General features: G+C 38.9%; 1 protein-coding gene and 1 long non-coding RNA gene across 3 annotated transcripts; one reads left to right on the top strand and one right to left on the bottom strand.

The window, feature by feature from the left end:
* Positions 1–521: 521 nt before the first annotated feature.
* On the bottom strand, positions 522–21,123 carry DYNLT2B (dynein light chain Tctex-type 2B). 2 transcript variants are annotated; one of them, XM_068546524.1, is made up of 6 exons: positions 20,869–21,123; positions 17,941–18,074; positions 12,070–12,139; positions 6,948–7,017; positions 3,516–3,579; positions 522–669 (listed from the first exon to the last, which is right to left on the bottom strand). In XM_068546524.1, the coding sequence occupies exons 1-5, from the start codon at positions 20,991–20,993 to the stop codon at positions 3,550–3,552; spliced, it is 429 nt and encodes a 142-aa protein (XP_068402625.1). In that variant the 5' UTR covers positions 20,994–21,123; the 3' UTR covers positions 522–669; positions 3,516–3,549. The 2 variants fall into 2 exon arrangements, with proteins under 2 accessions (XP_068402625.1, XP_068402624.1); XM_068546523.1 differs by lacking the exon at positions 6,948–7,017 and having other exon boundaries at positions 20,869–21,120.
* A 114-nt stretch (positions 21,124–21,237) lies between these two features.
* Positions 21,238–22,113, top strand: LOC137766368 (uncharacterized). Its single transcript, XR_011074308.1, has 2 exons — positions 21,238–21,349; positions 21,840–22,113. It is a non-coding gene; the product is annotated as an uncharacterized lncRNA (long non-coding RNA).

Here is a 22,113-nt window from a genome sequence, read left to right as displayed (position 1 = left end):
ATTTCCTTAAGCTCTTTTCCTATAATTGCTATAAGGTGATATTAATATTTCCTATATGGGAATTCACTGTAGTTATGTTTGATTAATAATATATTATTTGATATTCCTCATTTCCAAAAAAAAAACATGTAGGCTAAAAAACTTTATGCACAAATAAACTGATCTCAGTGTTATTTATAATAGCGAAAAATTAGAAATAATCAGTCCCTCAATAAGGACATGGCAAAAATAACCAATGGTGTATAACCTAATGGAATAAGTACAACTATTAAAGTATGCTAGTGAAAACTGCAATCAAATAAAATGGCAAAAAAATTGCACATGACATTATGAGAAGTGAAAAATCAGGTTACAAAATTATATACATGATTTTTTTAACCCTGCAAAAAAAAAAAACACCACTGGTTATGTTTGAACAATTGAATTATGAATTTTCCCTACTTTTTTCTCTACCTTCCAAATGTAATAACATGTTATAAAGAAATCAAAACATTAAAATATAAGGCCTAAAACTCAACAGACTCAGTTGCCAAACTGCCAACTTTATTTTGTCAAGATATTTAACAATATAAAAAACTTTATATTTCTTCATGGTCATATCTTTTTCCAGCTTTCAAAGATTCAATAGTAGAAACAGCCAAATGCCGCTACAACACAGAATAAACTGTCCTAAAAAAACAAACAAAACAGAAAACAAACACACAAATCCAGAATGTTAGTACTAATGAAGGACTAAGGGCAGCACAGACGTGAAATTAACATCTCAGATCTTTACCAATTTTCAATCATGAAGACTCTCTCCCTTCTTTAAGAAACAGGTTTTCCAGAGTATAACTATAAATTTGCTTGCCTCAGGGTAGCTACAAAATTGCTTGCTAAAAGGGTAGGATGAGTAAAGAATTAGATTTCTTGAATGAAGAAATAAAATGCAAACTAATGTACTTTATGTAATGTTTATTCGTAAAACAAGTATTCCTGTTTTTCCTGATTTATCAAAGAAATAATATAATTAAAATGCTTTGAGTTTCTTGGAGTAAATGCATTACCCAACACAAGGTTATTATAATTTCACAGATAACGAAAATACAGCACCTTGTCATAAATTCTGGATAAGGACAAATGATATCTGGTTGTTTGTTCTTAATTGATAAAATTCATTTGTCCATCTTTTAACTCAGAATCTCAAAACGTGCTCCAGATCCTAGTTAAATTTGTTAAAACACTTTCTAGGTACTTATTACAGGAGTTCCACCTGCCTCAGCAACTCCTAACTCACCAACCTCACCTCCAGCCTGGCAATGATGGGAGAAAATATGAGTTCAAGTACCCGATTATTAACCAAAAGCAAATTCTGTGGTTAGCCCAGTTCCCTGGCTCCTTGGATGGGATTACTGTGAGCTGTGTTCTCAAACAGTGCTATCTGTGGTGAGGAACCTATTTTTTTGTTTGTTTTAACTGCCAATCCCTTATGAACTGATACTTTCATAAAATACAACAGAAATTAATAAGAAAATGAAATGAAAAAAGAAACATACAAATATAACCAAAACTTCTTATTAGATTCAATGAACATAAAATTACTTTGTCAAATTCCATGAGCGTTTCTAAACCCTTACACATAATTTATGTACTTATCTTGTTGAGAACCTATAACAAACAGTTCATAGACTGGCACTGGTCTGTGGACCCCACTTTGACTGGCACTGTTCTTACAATGCCACCCAGAGTTCTCCATCAGGACTGAGCCCTGGTTATCCACAGCAATTATCAGCTCAATAGTATATGCTTTTCTCTCCCCTCTCTCATTTCCTCATCTTCTATTGGTCCTTCCTGGGATCTTCTCCCAAATAAAGTACTTTAAGTTCTAAAAAATGAAGCCTAAATAAACACTCAACAAACTGGACTAAAGATACAGTAGACTAACTCAGCAACCTAGACCAGGCTTTCAAAAATTATTTTTAGACAGCGCCCCAACTAATCCTGTATTCTAAAACCTGATCCTGATAATCTTTTAAGCAGCCACAACTACTGAAGCCCGCACGCCTAGAGCCCGTGCTCCACAACAAGAGAAGCCACCGCAATGAGAGGCCCACGCACCACAACGAAGAGTAGCCCCCTCTCACCGCAACTAGAGAAAGCCCACGCACAGCAACGAAGACCCAATGCAGCCAAAAATACAATAAATAAATAAAAATATAAATAAATTTATTTAAAAAAAAATATATATATATATAAGGCCACTACAGAAGCTGGCACATAATAGGAGCTCAGAATTATTTGTTGAATGAATGAACTGTATTATATAAGGACTCAGAGAAATACGCAGTTTTAACTCCAAAAAGCAGGAAAAACCACCACCTGGGCTTTATTTACCCTTCCCCTAGAAAGCTGATAAATGAAGATTTACATAGTACTTCCCACTGTTCAGCCTTTGATCCCTAGGGCAGTTGAGCATAAAATAAAACTTTGGTAGGACCATAGAATTTTAGAGCTGAAAGATACCTTAAGATCATCTACACAAGCAGCTTCCATACCTGGCAGTAAGTATAGTCATGTGGAGAACTTTTTTAAAAATTCAGATTCACTGATCCAACCCCTGGCTTGTTTGATCAGAATCTATTGAGCAGAGCCTTAGCATCTGTATTTTAAACAAGTTCCTCAAATTATTCTTAGGCAGCCACGGCCAGTCTTTAGGAAAATCTAGTACAGCTTCCTAGTGTTACTGATACAACCACAGAAAAGTTCAATGATTTACCTAAAGTCACTTAATTAGAAAGTTACAGAGCTAGAAATGGAACCTCTCTCCTAATTCACCCAATCTAGTTCTTTTCTACTCTACTGTACTTTAATTCTGACTCTACTAATTCACAGCCTGGGAGCATTTGGATAGAAGATGGGAATATTTCTGGAAGCAAGTACAAAATAACAACATATGATTAAAATATATGACATTCATGTCAATAACATACCAATGTTTAAATGAAACCTCTTTTTAAAAATTCCTCTTTACTTTTGTTTCGTTTTGAGAAATAGCTTTAAGATAAAGTAATTAATTTTATTACTGAAAGGAAAATCACCTTTGCTCCTGGAATCCCTGCCACCCAAATTTCTTTGCAGCTTAGCAAACTGCTATATGTCTATTAGCACCAAATAAATAATATGCGATTTCCACATTCAAACTTGTGAAGAGTTACATCATAAAGTATCCTTGCCTATAAGCAGCACTCTAGGTTTCTGCTTTAATAACACAAACGAACAGTAAAATCATCTTATCCAGAAGAAGTCTCAGACAAATGTCTAAAACTAAAGTGTCCTCAGGGACTTCCCTGGCGGTCCACTGCAGGAGGTACGGGTTCAATCCCTGGTTGGGGAACTAAGATCCCACATGCCGTGTGGCACGGCCAAAATAAATAAATAAATAAAGTGTCCTCACATCTTAACAAATAGTAAGTGATTTGATTTGGAATGCCCACGTGACCTTAAGAAAGGAAAAAAAGGGTTCCAAATAGGCTTACATTCATGAAAACATCATGAGTACAGTTGTCAGCGTCAGCATCCCAGAAACAGCGAGCAGCCATGCTAAAAAGTCAAAGAATAGAGAATTAACAATATAACAAGGATCTGAACTATATATATCTGCCACAAGCAAAAGTTTTCCTTGATACATTCTTTTTTTTTTTTTTTTATTTTTGGCTGTGTTGGGTCTTCGTTTCTGTGCGAGGGCTTTCTCCAGTTGCGGCAAGTGGGGGCCGCTCTTCATCGCGGTGCGCGGGCCTCTTCACTATCGTGGCCTCTCTTGTTGCGGAGCACAGGCTCCAGACACGCAGGCTCAGTAGCTGTGGCTCACGGGCCCAGTTGCTCCGCGGCATGTGGGATCGTCCCAGACCAGGGCTCGAACCCGTGTTCCCTGCATTGGCAGGCAGATTCTCAACCACTGCGCCACCAGGGAAGCCCCAATACATTGTTATACATCAGTGCTTCCAAACCTTTTCACAGAACGAGATGACATACAGAAGATCATATTTGTACAGCAGAGTATACTGGGTAAACTAGAAGGGACTGGAGTCATAGATAAGGCTGCTTTCAGCTGGAGGTGACCAGCCCAGGGGTCTAGCAGCCTCAGACTCTGATGGCTGCCTGATGGCCTGATGGCTGAAGTCACTGGTAGTCTGGGTGAGAAGCTCTGTTATAGATTATTTCAGGTAAGATATCTATGTGTGACTTTTAGAGGAAATAATACCTACGACTTATGGCTAAAATGGGCTCAATTCCTGCACAATAATATGAGAAGGTAGGTCTGGAAAGGACCCAACAAATTATTTAGTCCAACCTGATCATTTTATAGAGTCACAGAGAAGAAAGGGGCAAACTCTGAACTAGAATTCAATCTTCTAACTAATTCTAAATCCAGTATTATCTCTAGAGGATGCTATACTACCTCTAAATTCTAAAATTAGCCATTCTCCTCTCCCCAGTTCTTGGATAAGAAAAAATGTCAGTAAAAATAAAAGCCTATTTAAAAGTGGAAACAACTTAAATACCCAGAAGTATTGGATTGGTAAACAAAATTAAGGTATTTCTTAGCAATGAAATTCTATGCAGCCATTAAAGGTATTTTTTACAAAAAAAAAAAAACTTTAAGAACATGAAAAGATGTTCACAATATAATGTTAAGTTTAAAAAGTAATTTTAAATTTTTTTAAATTAAATGTATGTATATGATTCATCATTAACATTGAGCACTTACTTTGAGCCCCACTGGTCTAAGAGCTTTACATATATTAACTCAATCCTATGAGATAGGCATTATTATTATATCCATTTAATAAACATGGAAACTGAGAGTCAGAGAAGTTAAGTAAACTTGTCCAAGGTCATTTATATAGTAAGTGACAAAGCTTGGCTTTGAATCTAGGCAGTTCAGCCTCAAGTCTGTAGAGAAAGGTATATATACACCATGCTATATTGGTTTAATTTTAAAAGACTTTTTTTTTTTTTTTTTAGTTTTACATAGAAGAGCTCCCCCCAGCCTAATATTTCACACATTCTTAAATCAAAAAAGTTCCACCTATTTCCAAACTGTAACAGTATGAAATAAAATTAATCTACTTAACTGATCAATCAACAAGTATTTATTTAGCAAGTACCATTTGTCCAGAAAGAGTAAAATCCGGTTTGTCCTCAAACAATTCTCAGCTTAAATAGGTGAAAAAAAATTAATACACACCAAAAGAATAAGATAATGTATTGTTGGTGCTGATTTATAGGTTATTAGGATTAAAAGGGACTATAATATCTATCTAGATCAAGCCTTCAAGTCCAAGTTGCACAATAGTTGAATTAAATCTGTAGAAGTGCTGAAGACTTTTAGAGAATTTAGAGAGGAGAAAAAGCCAAAGAAGATTTCATGAAGGAAGTAGTGCTTAAGCTGAGCAGAACCAAGTGAAAGCATGAATATAAAAATGTATTTAATAAGTATTTGTTGAGTATTATATACGAGCAAAGTGCTAGGTGCAAATGATACAAAGATGCATAAAACACAATCCTTGCTTTCAAATTGTGGTCTCTTTACACAATTTCCCAATAAAAGGAACCAGAGCTCCTTGGAGAAACAGCCAATTCTAGGGCCACGGCTGTAAATGTACAAGATAAACCTGGGACACTTGGGTCATATCAAAACCCTGGGCTATATCAAAAAGAATTTTATAGGGACTTCCCTGGTGGCGCAGTGGTTAAGACTCTGCACTCCCAATGCAGGGGGCCTGGGTTCGATCCCTGGTCAGGGAACTAGATCCCACATGCATGCTGCAACTAAGAGTTCGCACGCCACAACTAAGGAGGCCACCTGCCACGACTGAGACCCAGTGAACCAAATAAATAAATAAATATTTTTTTAAAAGAATGTTATATTTAAATATATACATACACACATTTATGTATATATATTTTTTACACATATGTGTATATATATTTATATTGATAAAGTTATGTCAAAAGACTTAGAAGAAATAATGATGGAACACTTTGTAGCAGGCCAATGCTCCCACCAAGTCAATTAGAAATACTGAATAAAATGAATCAGAGAGCTGCTGAAGCAAATAGGACTAGGGGAGCCAAAATTCCAGAGAGGTGAACCACATGAGGTAAGCTGATATTCTGCAGCGAAGTTCTCCCTGGGGCATTTGCCAGCTCTGGGCACAGAGCTAGAGGCTGAGAGCCTGGGCTCTGCCCAGGTAGAGGACCAATTACTGAGGGAAAAAGAAACCAGCAGGACTGCTGGCAGTCTTGCAGGGCCGGGGGGGATAAAATTGGAGGCTTGAGGGACCAAGATCCGTGTGAAAAAGGAGAGAGTAGAACTGAGCCGGTCACATAGTAGGTTTCCTCTCAAGACGTGTGCTGAATTCTGAAACTACATAAGCAGGAACCTAAAAAGCTATGTGTGGTAGGCAAAATAATGGCCCCCCACCAAATATGTCTATGTTCTAAACCCCAGAACCTGTGAATATGTTATATTACATGGCAAAAATGGTTTTACAGATGTGTAACTAAGGATCTTGAGATGGAGAGATTATCCAGGTGGGCTCAATGTAATCACTAGGATCCTTATAAAAGAAAGAGGGAGGCAGGAGGGTCAGAATCAAGAGATATTTGAAGATGCAATGTTATTGGCTTTGAAGATGGAGGAAGGGTTTTATGAGCTGAGGAATGCAGGTGGCCTCTAGAAGATGGAACAGGCAAGGGAATGGACTCTCCCCCAGAGCCTCCAGAAGGAATACAGTCCTGCCAACACCTTGATTTTAGCTCAACAAAACCCATTCTGAATTTCTGATCTCTAGAACTGTAAAATAATATATTTTTGCTTTTTAAGGAAACTAATTCATTAAAGAAAAAGCCTCTGAAATGAAGAATAGTTTAATGCTGAGGAGACAAGGACTAAAAGTCAGTACCTGCTGAGGCTGGGGTTCCAGGTTCTTGGTTGAAAGATCTGGAGGGCTACATTCAAGACAGAAGGGAGAGCTAAAGATAGAGAGAGACTTATCAAATCAGCAACCCAACCTCAACTCAGCTCAGTATCTGATTGGATTACGGTAAGTAGCCCATATTCTACCTGAATTATAAAGGAAAGGGTTAAACTTCTCTGGAGGAAAATAATATTATCTGGAAGTTTTACAGTTTTTTTTTTTTTAACACAATGTCCAGGACTCAAACTAGGCATGCCAAGAGACAGAGCCATATGAAAGATTAACAAGACAAAAAAATAATCAAAGGAAACAGGCTCACATGTGATCCAGATACTAGGGTAAGCACTGTTATGACCAAAATGCAAAAAAGGAGGAGAGAGGGAGGATGGAGAACATAGATAAAAAATAAAGAATTTCAATATACAATTAGAATCTACAAAAAAAAAGTTTTATGAAAAAAGAATTAAATGGGAATTCTAGACCTGAAAAATATAATAACAAATTAGGAATTCAGTTGGTGGGTTTAATAGCAGATTAGACACAATGGAAAAGAGGATTAGTGAACTGAAGGACAGGTCAATAGAAAAATATCCAAACTGAAGCACAGAGAGAAAAAACAAAAATTCAGAAAAGAGCATCATAAATTACAGTAAAAAGATCTAAATACTTGTTATTGGAGTCCATAAAGGATAGCAGAGAGCAAATGAAGCACAGGTAATATTTTAAAAGATAATAGCAATATATATAGCACCCAGATTTTAGTTTCTAATGCCATTCTCCCATACAATGAACCAAGGCTCCTTAGGGAAATGGCTGATTTTAGGGCTGGGGCAGGGAATGGATAAGGTGGGGCATCTTATAGTGCCAGTAAATAAGGTTGTGCTCAAAAAACCCACAATAGTAGGGTATGTGAAAGGGACCCAGGAGTCAGCTGAAAGAGCTCTCAATGGCCAAAGCTGGAACAATTTGAGCAACAAAATAAATAAAGTAGTACCGGATTATAATCCAAATTATAAAAATCCATAGTCCATACTGAAATAAATAAATGACTGAATAAATAAATAAATGAGAGAGAACAGACAAATCTCTTATGCTGAAAAATTCCAAGTAATTTATGTAGACACTCTGCCCTCAAGGAGGTGGAGCATAACTCCTTGCTCCTTAAGTGTGGGCTGCACATAGTGATTTCTTTGTAAAGAGTACAGTATGGAAAGGGGAAGAAAGAGTAACTTTATAGTGAAAAACCTGACAAGTACTACTCAGGCAGGGATCAAGGTTAACATCAACAGTAATATGTAATGTTGACAGTATGTACCCTGAAATGACATAATGAGAACAGCACTTTACCTCTGTGATCTTCCTCCCCAAAACCTATAATCCCAAACTAATCATGAGCAGACAAATCCCATTTGAGGCATATTCTACAAAATACCTAACCAGTACTTCTCAAAACTGTTGAGGTCATCAAAACCAAGGAGTGTCTGAGAAACTGTCAGATTTAGATCTGATTAAGACTAGATCTAACTACTTATTTACTAGAAATACAGGAGCTAGAAGACGTACTAAACAATACCATGGGGATACAATCCTCAAATACCAGAATGTACCAGTTTAGTCAGAAGACTAAAGAGACATGTAATGTGGTATCCTAGATAGGATCCTAGAACAGAAAAGGGACATTAGGTGAAAACTAAAGAAATCCAAATAAAGTATGAACTTTAGTTAATGATAATGCATCAATATTGGTTCATTAATTGTGACAAATGTACCATACTAATAGAAGATGTTAATAATAGAAGAAACTGGATGTGAAGTACTTAAGAACTCTCTGTTCTATCTCTGCAACTTTTCTGTAAATCTAAATTATTCTAAAAGATTTATTTAAAAAAAAGAAACAAAGATAATGGTTAAGACTTTTCCCAATCTGATACAAAACAGATTCAAGCGCCCACAAATTCAAAAGGCCCTGAGAACCCCAAGTAGAATAAATACAAAGAAAACCATATATCATTATAGTAAAAAGGCAATGAGAAAAACATTTTAAAGTGGCTAGGAAAAAAGACACATCACCTCCAAAGGAACAATAATAAGGCTTAGAGCTGATTTCTCAACAGAACCAACTGAAATCAGAAGACAATGTAATCACATCTTTAAAGTACTGAAAATGGAAAGGCATATATGCTTTCCTTCTATCTCTTTCCCTTAAGGAATGTAAATAAATGTAGTATTGAGCCATCTTCAACCATGCAGATGAGGACACAGCAGAGCAAGACAGGAGGGCCTATATCCTTGACAGCAGTGAAGCACCTCACCAGGCTTGGACTCCTATCTGGTGTGTTTTGAGAAAAGAAATAAAGTGTCTGTGTTTTTACAAAAAAAAAAAAAACAAGGAATGAAGGAAGGGAAGGAAGAAAAGGGAAGGGAGGGGAGGGGAGGGGAAGAAGAAGCTACCAATGGCCAAAGATGGGACAATTTGAGCTTCAGTGAAGATACTAACTGCAACTGATTTAAACACATCACATATATTTAAAACCATGGGTTCATGGATAGAAAAAAACTCATTGGTAACCTTGGGAGGATGCTAGGGAACCAATTCATTACTCTGAAAATAGGTAAATTTATCCCTCCTTTCCTATACAAACTGTATCTCATTGTAATGAAACAAATGAAAGAAAAAAAGTCATTCTTAATAGAAGAATTCCAGCTAATAAATAAAGAACAATGATAGAAGATCACTATCTTGTAACCTGTGATGAATAATGGATCTAGGACAGATGCTAAAATCATTAATGGTAAAGCTGATAGGGAACTTTATAATAGATGGATCTATCCAACAACATCTGAACTCCATGATCAATCTTAACAATAAAAATAGGAACAGCCAGACATTTATGTGCCTCCTGATAAGATGCAATAGAATGTATACTAAACACCTATGTACTATTCTTGCCCAAAACTCAAACCTATCACTGATTAAGACTAGATGTAACTACTTATTTACTGGAAATACAGGAGCTAGAAGATGTACTAAACAATACCATGGGGATACAATCCTCAAATACCAGAATGTAGGAAACTCTACAAGACAAACAACCCAATTTCCTCAACAAATAAATGGCAAGGTTAAAAAAAAAGGGGAGGAGGGAGGAGAAGCAAAATGACAGACTAAAAGAAATTTAAGAGACATATCAACCAAATGCAATGCGTGGACTTTGTCTGTATCCTGACTTGAACAAACTGTAAAAAAAATACATATACACATACACATGCACAAAAACACACATATACATACATGTACATGTATATATGAGACAACTGGGAATAATTAAAAGCTAACTGAATGTTTTATAATATTAAGGATTTTCAATATTTACATGTGATATTTTATTATGTTGAAAAGGGCCCTTATATTTTAGAGATATATACTGTTGTATTTACAGATGAAATGATATGATGACTAGAACTTGCTTCAAGATAATCGGGTGGGGTCAGGGAGAGTAGATGGAGGTATAAATGAAACAACATGGGTGTGTGTTAATAACCTTAAAGATAAGTAATAGGCATATGGGAGTTCATTAGTCCCTGTACTTTTTCATATGCCTGAAATTTTAGATGATAAAAGTTTTAAAAGGAAGTGGGGAAGGCCTTATATGCCATGCTTTAGAGTTTAACCTGATCACATTTAACAAAATCAGTCAGGACAAGTTTGAGGAGTTTATACTATACAGGGTTCGAAATAAACTCTGTAGAGTTTAAGAAAAGGAGGTGAGGGTGTACTTCTGGGAGACTGGTCTGCTTTGTGAATTGCAGAGGAGAGAGATCAGAGTCTGGAAGTGCTGATAAGGGGCTGCTAAGCAACCCTGGCATCCAGGTTATAGTGCGTGCAATGAGAGAGAGTAATGGCTACATAAGATAAAAGAGAGTTCCACGCTTTTAAGCCTGAGTCACTGGAATCTTGGTAACAAGGCAGGAGACAGAGAAATGAAAATGAGAGGCTTATTTGAGGAGAGGAAGGGAAAAGAAATATGCAACTCTATTTGAACACGTTGACTCTGAGATGACAGAATAGTAAGTATTTCTTAAGTTTCTCTGTGGTGAAGAACTCTCCTGAAGCCTTCTGACCGAATGGTAGAGGGCACCACGGTGAAGAGCACTGTGCAAGGAGTCAGAAGCCTGGGCTCTATTAGTGAGCCTGACACCAGCCAGATCTAGAATTTTGGGCAAATCATGCTGAACCTCATAAGTGTCATCATAAAATAAGGGGACTGGACACCAGAAAGAATCTGCATTCTCTTCCCAAGCAAACATTCTATAGTGAAAATTCTCAGTGATAGTATCTACAAGGTATTTTTTTTTATTCATCCAGCAAATATTTTCATACTTTCCTATAAAATACTGGACTAGGCACTGTTTACAAAGGGAAACAGGAGATTAACACTTGGGCACAGGAAAAGACAGGAAATACAGATTTTGAACTTGCCAATACAGGAATGATGGTTTGAGGTAATGAGAATGAATGAGCTCATTGAAAAAGCACACAGAAGAGCAGAAGAATAAGAACTGAGCCTTGAAGAAAGCTCACAGCTGGGGATGTAGGGGAGAAAGAAGAACCAGTTTAGGAGAGAATAATCAGTTCGAAAAATAGAAGAGAAACAAGTTACATAAGTGACATCGGGGCCAAAAAAACCAGAGTGAATTTTAAAAAACAGAAGCCCAGGCCAATAACAATAGCTATGAAAATTGTCACTCAGACAACTTTAAAGATATTAATTTAGGAGGATGGTAGGACCAAAAACCAGGCAACAAGGAATATGGGAGGAAACATATATACATAATCCTACACTCTCTTTGGGAGCATATATACATAAACCCTGAAAGACGTACTAACCTACAGATACTATGAAAAGTGAGTTACCCCATGGAGCTCACCCAGACTGTCAACCTCGCTGCTCAGTACCAGGATCTCTTCAGTTCACAGCTGCATTTTATTATACCATCCATTCCTCTCACTCTTGCAAAGACACTATCTTACTGGATTGTCGAGAAGATGAACACCCAATAAGAAATATATAAAAATAAAAACAAGAAGGAAAAACCAACTACTCACAATACACCTTCCCCTCTTTTTTCTCCAATCACTACTTGCACCACCATTTTATATCGGTCAAATCCCATTTCTGGAAAGAAAAAATAAGAAAGTTATCTATAAGCAAATATATGGTAAAATTACTTAATGAAGGCAAATTTGCCTAGAAATGAACATAAGCATTCAGTCTACAAGCACTTACTGAGTATGGTTATAAGCTTGGGAGTCAGACTTGAGGACAAATTCTAACCATAAGCTTAGTAAGTGTGTAACTTTAGACGAGTTATTTAACTTTTTCGTTTAAGTCTCCCTCAACTGTTAAATGGGAATATCACTGCCTTCCTCCTGGGGGTGTTGTGAGGTTACATGAGACAAGCTGCCTCCTGTCTCTACCCATTTCTCTTCCATAGTAGTCTCTCAGTAGGTCTTAGCTTCCTTCCTTTCTCCCCTACTCTGTCAGGTAATGAGCTAGGCCCTCAAGATACAGAGATAAATAAGATGATCTTCTTGCCTTAAAGAACTCATAGTAGTTGGGAAGGCAAACATGGTAAATAAAATGAAAATGCAATATAGTAATAATTGAAAGAGAGGCATGTATAAGGTACATTTGGAGCACAGAGCTGAATGGCTCCTCCCTTTGACTGGGCAATGGGGAAGGGATGACCAGAAAAGGCTTCTTGGAGGATGCGATAAGTGAGCTGAGTCCTGAAAGACGAGTAAGAATTTACCAGATGGACAATGTTTCTCCATTCTATGGAGGGGGATAGCATATGCAAAGACACGGAGCATGTGATCTTTAGAAAAACGCAAGCTGTTCAGTAAGATAGAAAATAAACCATAAGATTCTGGAGAATACTGGCATGGCCTAGGACAACTCAGCTGCTTCCCCCAAAACTATACTGCTAAAACAGCAAAATCCTGAAAATCCTCCCCAACACCAAATCTGGGGGACAGAAAACTGAATGGGCATCTTTATCTTCCCTCCTTTCTGACCAAGGAATAGGGGAAACAGTGAAGAAAAGAAAAGTGAAACAGGCAAAGTTGAGACAGAGCCAACCCCTTTTTTTAAAAAAATAATCTTTCTCTTAATTTAGTCTTATTTTGTTTCTTTATATATATAAAAATTAATTTATTTTATTTATTTATTTTTGGCTGTGTTGGGTCTTCGTTGCTGTGCACGGCATTTCTCTAGTTGTGGTGAGTGGGGGCTACTCTTTGTTGTGGTGCGCGGGCTTCTCATTGCGGTGGCTTCTCTTGTTGCGGAGCATGGGCTCTAGGCGCGTGGGCTTCAGTAGTTGTGGCACGCGGGCTCAGTAGTTGTGGCTCGCGGGCTCAAGAGTGCAGGATCAGTAGTTGTGGTGCACAGGCTTAGTTGCTCTGCGGCATGCGGGAACTTCCCAGACCAGGGCTCAAACCCGTGTCCCCTGCATTGGCAGGCAGATTCCTAACCACTGTACCACCAGGGAAGTCCCAGAGCCAACTCTTTTTGATGAAAGTAAAAGCTCCAGGATTATACAGTAAATTAGGCAAACAATCTGAACACTTATAGGAACCCTTCCATTGTGGGACATGAACCCTAATTCATTATACTTAATAAAATCTCAGAAGGAGACAGAGCCCAAGTTATTTTTAAAAGACAGTGCACACAGCTCAGCTGAGCTTCCTCCTTTCTCTACCCATTCCTCTTCCTCCTTTTCTCATACCCATGCTTTAGAAATGTGGCTAGAATATTAAATGCCCATCACTTAAAACACAGTTCTGAGGGAAAAATAAAATAGTCTTAGACACCATAAAACTCCTAGAAGAGAGCATAGGCAAAACATTCTCCGACAAAAATCATACCAATGTTTTCTTAGGTCAGTCTCCCAAGGCAATAGAAATAAAAACAAAAATAAACAAATGGGAGCTAATCAAACTTACAAGCTTTTGCATAGCAAAGGAAACCATAAAAAAACAAAAAGAAACATATGGAATGGGAGAAAATATTTGCAAATGATGTGACAGACTAGGGCTTAATCTCCAAAATATACAAACAGCTCATACAGCTCAACAAAAAAAACACAAATAACCCAATTGAAAAATAGGCAGAAGACCTTAATACAGAGAGACATACAGATGGCCAGTAGGCACATGAAAAGATGCTCAACATCACTAGTTATTAGAGAAATGCAAGTCAAAGCTACAATGGGGTACCACCTCACACCTGTCAGAATGGCCATCATTAAAAAGTCTACACATAACAAATGTTGGAGAGGGTGTGGAGAAAGGGAAACCCTCCTACACTGTTGGTGGGAATGTAAGTTGGTGCAGCCACTATGGAAAACAGTATGGAGGTTCCTCAGAAAACTAAAAATAGAATTACCATATGATCCAGCAACCCCACTCCTGGGAATATATCTGGACAAAACTATAATACAAAAAGATACATGCACCCCATGTTCACAGCAGCACTGTTCACAATAGCCAAAACATGGAAACAACCTAAATGTCCATCAACAGATGAATGTATAAAGAAGATGTGGTACATATATACAATGGAATACTACTCAGCCATAAAAAAGAACGAAATAATGCCATTTACAGCAACATGGATGCAACTAGAAATTATCATACTAAGTGAAGTAAGTCAGAAAGAGAAAGGGAAATACCATATAATATCACTTATACGTGGAATCTAAAATATGGCACAAATGAACCTATCTACAAAACAGAAAGAGACTCATAGACATAGAGAACAGACTTGTGGTTGCCAAGGGGGAGGGAGGGAGGGAGAGGGATGGACTGGGAATTTGGGGCTGGTAGATGCAAACTATTATATATAGAATGGGTAAACAACAAGGTCCTACTGTATAGCACAGGGAACTATATTCAATATCCTGTGATAAACCATAATGGAAAATAATATTTTAAAAAAGTATGTCTCTATGTGTATAACTGAGTCACTTTGCTGTACAGCAGAGATTGCCACAACATTGTAAATCAATTACACTTCAATAAAAAAAATTTTTAATAAAATAAAATAGTCAGATACAGTGGGAGGAGAGTAAAAAAAAAAAAAAATCACCCACACCACATCAGAACAAAATTAAAAGAAGCTGAATGGCAATATGCAAAGGTACAACAGCAAAAACAAACCAAAGAATAACAAGAAAAGAAACGTACTGCTTAAAAGACCAAAAAACTCAACCTAGGAGATAATATAAATCAAGGAACAAAGAGAAATTCCTCACAACTGATTCATAATATAGAAAAACATAAGCCCACAAATTCAGTAAAATAAGAACTCAATCAGATTACAAAACAACAGAAAGATGAAAGGGGAGATTATAGACCTAGGAAACAAACTGAATACTCACATGATATCAGTGCAGAACTAATCAATTAAAAATGGCAAGAGAGGGCTTCCCTGGTGGCGCAGTGGTTGAGAATCTGCCTGCCAGTGCAGGGGACACGGGTTCGAGCCCTGGTCTGGGAAGATCCCACATGCCGCGAAGCAACTGGGCCCGTGAGCCACAACTACTGAGCCTGCACGTCTGGAGCCTGTGCTCCGCAATGGGAGAGGCCGCAATAGTGAGAGGCCTGCGCACCGCGATGAAGAGTGGCCCCCACTCGCCGCAACTAGAGAAAGCCTTCGCACAGAAACGAAGACCCAACACAGCCAAAAATAAATAAATAAATAAATTTTTAAAAAAGAAAATGCATTTAAAAAAAAAAAAAAAGGGCAAGAAAGGGGCTTCCCTGGTAGCGCAGTGGTTAAGAATCCGCCTGCCAAAGCAGGGCACGTGGGTTCGTAGACCTGGTCCCGGAAGTTCCCACACGCCACGGAGCAACTAAGCCCGTGCGCAACAATTACTGAGCCTGTGCTCTAGACCTCGCGAGCCACAACTACTGAAGTCCGCACGCCTAGAGCCCGTGCTCCTCAACAAGAGAAGCCACCGCAATGAGAGGCCCACGCACCACAACGAAGAGTAGCCCCCTCTCGCTGCAACTAGAGAAAAACCCACGCACAGCAACGAAGACCCAATGCAGCCAAAAAATAAATAAATAAATATTTTTTTTAAAAAATGGCAAGAGACAAGACAGACACAAATGAAAACAAATACTGACAAGGTGATCACAAGTATACGCCAAAGAAAAAGGAAGAGATTACGGCAAAGATAATAGATGTGGAAGACAGAGATGATTCAACACATCAGTATTTGGTGTCCTAAAGGAGATAATCTAACAAATGGAACTGGAAATGTACTCAGAGATACAAGAAAATTTCCTTGATATGGAAAAAATAAAATCCGCAGATTAACAGACATAAAATGCTCAATACCAAGCCATACCCTAGAAAAACTACTGAGCATCAAGGTTAGAGACAGGATTCTTTCTGCAGAGAACGTCAGACTGGCCTCAGATTTCTCCACAGTAACATTCAATGCAAGAAGACAGTGAAGCAACATCCATAAAATTCTCAAAAAATAATTAACTCAAAATATTATATTCATCCAAAATATATTCTCGTTTAAAGGCATTCTCAAACATGAAAGAATCCAGGGAATACAGCATTTCTGAGCCCTTCCTGAAAAAACTTACAATAAAATCTCATCAGGTAAGAATTGAACCAGAAAAAAGAACTCAGCAATGGAAATAGCATGGTGAAAGGACTAAATAGTGGGCAATCATTCCATTTAAATATAGAATGAATGCTATAACACTATAGGAAATAGTCTATAGTATACCATTGTTTTTAAAGTATTTATCTGTATATATACATAGAAAAGAGGACTGGTATGATGGTCACGTAATATTAATGATTCTTCATGGGTGGGGGCATTTGGAGTGATTTTTCTAATTTTAATTATTTTTCTACACTTTATTTTTTTATAACAAGCATGTATTTTTTTACAATAATTTAATAGTGAATTTCATTAAAAATCTGAAAACAAAAATGCTAATATACTAACAGTTAATTTGGATGATGGAAATAGAATTGCTATTTTCTTCTTAGTATTTTTCTATATTTTTTATTTCTAAAAATTAAAACATATTAATAAAAATAAGAAAATACATCAAAGTATTAAATAGTAACTACCATGGATAACAGACTTTTATATCATTAAAAAAAACACTTTATGTGTATTGTCCAGGTTTATTACAATGAAAATGTATTATGATTACAAAGACATTTCTTCCCTCCAAAAAAAATCTTTAAAAAAGAGTAAATAGGGAGTTCCCTGGTGGCCTAGTGGTTAGGATTCCAGGCTTTCACTGACGTGGCCCAGGTTCAATCCCTGGTTGGGGAACTGAGATCCCACAAGCCGTGTGGTGCAGCCAAAAAAATAAAATTAAATTTAAAAAAATTTTTAAAGGGTAGATAGAAGGGACTTTTCAGATTGTATAACACTATTAACAAAAGAGACTGAGAGAGGTAGAAAGACAAAGAACAGGGAAGAAAAGCACAAGATCTGCTCTGCAGATGTAGAGTGAAGCAGGAGTGGAGTGCTGAGTAGGGCAAGTAGTTAAGGATTTGGCAGGAGAGATGCACTGAGGTCAGACTGTGAGGGTACTGATGGGAGGCTGAGTCCTTGGTATCTTGGTAGAAAAAACAACCAAAAATTATGGGGGAAAGGAGCCCCTGTATTTTCTGGCCTTTCTGCATACTGGGAATTCTTGGATAGTAGTTCGGTACAACTAGGTATTTCACACCTTTGCTCTTTCCCACCATCTACAAAAACCTACATGAGTAAAAGTTACCAAATAATTGAGATGACTAGACAGTGAAGAAAAATTTGTGTTTAATAGAATCCACAGTTATGTCCCTTATTTAAAAATAAAGAAGGAGACAAATGAGTAAAATTCGATGTTTGAAAGGAACAAGTCGTTTCCAATTACCACCACTATTACCTTTTAATTTATCTTTAATATTTTCTGATAAACGTTTTGTGAGCTGAGGCATTTCCTCTGGAGAGTATTCAGCATTTGCCAGTTCCTCCTTGAGCACAGCATGGATACAGTCTTTAACCACAGAGGGTCTGAACCTAAATGAAACAGTTTGAAACATCCAGTTGGTAATTCCAAAACCCTAATTTACCTTCACAGCTTAACTTCCCCCAGTTTTTTGTCATTACAACCATTTAATCCTTCTTTTTCATATTTTTTATTATAAAAGTAATAACAACAAATTAAGAAAACAAGTCATATTGCAAACCTATATCTCCAGCCTCTCCCTTGAACTTCAGACCACATATTCCCACCCATATTCCATCCAGATGTCTAGCAGGCAACTTAAATTTAATACATCCAACACTGAGCTTCTGATCATCTCCTCTCCCCAAAACAAGGTCCTCATCTCAGTCAATGGTAACTCCATTCTTCCAGCTGCTCAAGCCAAAAACCCTGGTGTCAGTTTGGTTGCCTTTCTCTCTCACAGCCCTCATCCCATTCATGAGCAAATCTTATCAGTTCTACCTTCAAAATAATCTAAAATTCAATCACACTCACCACCCCACTACCACCACCTTGCTCCAGACTACCATTACTTCTTTCCTGGATTACAATGGCCTCCTAACAAGTCTCTCTGTGTCTGCCTTTGCCCCTAAATCCTGTTCTCAACATAGCACCTAGACTGGTGCTATTAAATACGTGTCAGATCATGACACTCCTCCGTTCAAAATACCCCAAATATTTCCCACCTCACTCAGAGTAAAAGCAACATTCTGTTACTTGCAAGGTCCCATATGATCTACCCTACCAAACTCTCTGACTTTGTTTTCTCCTACTTTGCCCCTAGTTCTCTCCACTCAGGCCACACTGGCCTTCCCTATGTTCTTTGACCACACCAGGCATGGAAACCTCAGTGTTTCTGCAGTTGCTGTTAACCTCTGCCTGAAGTTCAATTCCTCTCCTTATATGCATAGCTCCTTCCTTTCTTTCAAGTCTTTATTCAAAAGTCACTTTCCCTAGCCACCCTCTCTAAAACTTCAGACCACCCTCCTACCACTTTATATCTCCCTTCCCGGTACTTATTACTATCTGATACACTATATGGTTCACTTAGGCATTTATCTTGTTTGTTGTCCTTCTACCCAGCTAGAGCACAAGCTCCAAAGAGCAGAGATTTTTATCTGTTTTGTTCACTGTTATATCCCCATTCCTAGAACACTATCCAGCACATAGTAGACAATATTTTTTGAAGAAATTAATTACTGAATAAACGAAGACAGAGAAAAAAGTCTCCCCTCATTTCACCACCCTAACAATACTATTAGCATTTTAGTTGTATTTATTACATATTACAACACTAGGTTCCTTTATCTGGGCTATATATATATATATTTTTTTTAATATTTATTTATTTATTTAATTTGGCTGTGCGGGGTCTTAGTTGTGGCACATGGGATCTTCGTTGCTGCATACGGGATCTTTAGTTGTGGCATGCGGGATCTAGTTCCCTGACCAGGGATGGAACCCGGGCACCCTGAATTTGGAGCGCAGAGTCTTAACCGCTGGATCACCAGGGAAGCCCCTGGGCTTCTATCAGCTGATTTGTCTATCATGTGCCAAGTTACCAGAACGTTTTAAGTTTTGAGCTTATAATGTGGTTTAATATCTGGTAGTAGTAGCGGCCTCTTATTTCTTTTTAACAGTATTCTCTTTAGTCTCTTGCTTGCTTATTCTCACAGGCGAACTTTAGAATCATGGACAAATTTCTAGGATTTGATCTGTTCAAAATGTGGTCTTCCTATTAACAAACATACTATAGCTGGCTCTTCCCTTAAGCCTTTTCCACTCTCAGTAAAATGCTAAAAGTTTTCTTCAAACGAGTCACAAATAATCTCATAGAGCTATTCCTACATAACATATATTTGTTGTTAACCTTGTTCTGTTTTACAACAGAAACACAGGTGAATGGCATTCTATGTATTTAGAATCTTTTACCGAGATAACTGAACTATTTTTTTAATGTCCCTTCTACCCACCAGGAAACTGCTACATGAAATTTTTTATCACATTATAACTAAAGTTCCTGGGTTCTAGTATTTGCCAAGCATTTGATTCAGGAATCTAGTTTCAAAAAACAGAGGAAGGGCTTGGGAAAGTCATTTTTTTAATTATTTTTTTAAATCTTGTGAAAATGAAGTTAGTGATAGATCCTACAGCCCTAACTGACTGTCCTCTGCAGGAGACGTTGTGCCTTAATTCTGGGAAGGTATTAGGGTGGCAGGCCAAAAGCCTCCAGATGCTACTTGGGTAAGACTGTACGCATACAGGTCTCGCGCCCTGCTGAAGAGTAAGCGCTTTCTGGCACACGTATGCACACAGTAACCCTCGAAACAGGGCTGAATGGCATTCGATGCAAGCCGCTTGTTTTCTGCCATGCAACTATCTCAATTCCTCTGTGCCCACATTCTGGATCTCCTAGAGTCAACCATCCCTACTGTGCTTGTCTAAGGGACTACCTCCCGGCGCGTTAACCCTGCAACCGCAGGTCTGGTCCTCTGCTGCCCCCTGCAGCTGGAAGCCCAAGGAGAACAGCGCCCCACCCTCTCCCGCCCAGCCCCTCCTTCCCCGGTCCTGTCCCTTCCTCCGTCGCCGGTTCCCCGGCAAAACCCGGCCTCCTCCCCGTCCCGCCACTCTGTCTCTAGCCCCGCCCCTCCCCTCCTAGCCCCGCCCCTCCCCTCCTAGCCCCGCCCCCTCTCTCCCGTCCCGCCCCGCCCCACCCCGCCCGTCACCCGCGGGTTCCTTCCGGACGCCCCGGCTATCAGGCAAGCTGTGCCTGCGGGAAGCTGCAGTCTCGCAGGTCGGCCACGCCACAACGCGTCTGCTACCCGCCTTTGCTGGAAAATGGGCCGCAGAATATAGGTATTCTCGGACTCCCCAGCGTTCTTCTCAGTCTCAGGCAACCCTTCGACCGCAGAGAAGGACGTGCGCATCGAGAAGGATGCGGCGACCGACATGGCCTAAGCTTCTTGGCCCCCGTATTTCTCCCGAAGAAGGCTTAGCTCGCGGCGCCACGGAGCTGGGAAACGGTCGCCAGGGCGACAGCGCCGCCTTTGACCCTATGTGCGGCGGCTGCGCGCTCTGCGCTGTGCGACCCGCCCTTCTTGTGCTTGCACCGCCCTACCCGCGCCTGCGCGCCGGATGCTGGACCAGAACCGGCGGAGCTGCAGTGACCATAACTTCGGCAAAGACTGGTTTGTTTCTGTCCCGTTTACAAAGCACTTCAACACGCGTCAGCCCTTATTAACCGCGCTGCAATCTTAGAAAGTGACACAGAACCTGACGCCCATAGAGGCCCAAGGATACACAGCTAGTAAGCAGCCGGTGAAACTGAGCTGGACCCTGGGGTGAGGGGTGGGGGGGCGGTCCAGTGACAGATCCTGTGTTCTTGGCTTCTTGCTTGTGAAAAACGCTTTAGTCTCCTAGGCCTTTCCGAGTTCTAAAGAAAAGACTCTAGCAGTTAATGTTTAGAAAAATGGAAAAGCAGTCAAGCAAGAAAAGTAATAATAAACAATAGGTCAGCCATAAAAAGAGTTACAGGATTCCTATCTTCTCCTTGAGGGATATAGGTAACCTCTGATGCACATTCTTTTTTTTTTGATGGTTGTACAACATTGTGATTGTATTTATACCCTTGAACTGTACACTTAAAAGTGGTTAAGATGAAAAATTTTGTCACGTGTATTTTACCACAAATAAAATTGGGGGAAAAAGTACCTAAGGTGATTGATAACCTTTGACTTCTGCTAAGAAAACATTGCCCTCATCCACTGCTGATGCACATTCTTAAATTGTTTTCACAGAAACCAGGACCCCCACCAGATGGAAACTGCTGACTGCAAATGCTAGATCATAGACTGGCTGGAGCCAGAGATTCGATGATTGAGATTCCTGAAACCCAGTTAACCTCACCACTAACCAATCAGAAGAATGTCCAGGAGCTGATCACACACCCTGGGACCCTCACCCCTAATGTTGCACTGAAAGCCATTGGGGAATATGAGTCTTTTGAACACTAGCTGCCCATCCTCCTTGTTTGTCACCCTGCAATAAACGCTGTACTTTCCTTCACCACAA

Source organism: Eschrichtius robustus, chromosome 6 (assembly GCF_028021215.1).
Source record: "Eschrichtius robustus isolate mEscRob2 chromosome 6, mEscRob2.pri, whole genome shotgun sequence".
NCBI classification, from domain to species: Eukaryota; Metazoa; Chordata; class Mammalia; order Artiodactyla; family Eschrichtiidae; genus Eschrichtius; species Eschrichtius robustus.
Note: the sequence above shows the minus strand (reverse complement) of the source record. Positions and strands in the feature narration are given on the sequence as shown.

What these genes read in the sequence shown, in the direction of transcription:
- DYNLT2B (XM_068546523.1), bottom strand. Translation starts at nt 20,993, where the DNA reads ATGTCGGTCGCCGCATCCTTCTCGATGCGCACGTCCTTCTCTGCGGTC. An exon ending in TATTAAAGATAAATTAAAAG is followed by an intron (nt 12,140 to 17,940) that starts GTAATAGTGGTG and finishes TTTTCTTTCCAG; the next exon opens with AAATGGGATTTGACCGATAT. An exon ending in AAAAGAGGGGAAGGTGTATT is followed by an intron (nt 3,580 to 12,069) that starts GTGAGTAGTTGG and finishes TTGACTTTTTAG; the next exon opens with CATGGCTGCTCGCTGTTTCT.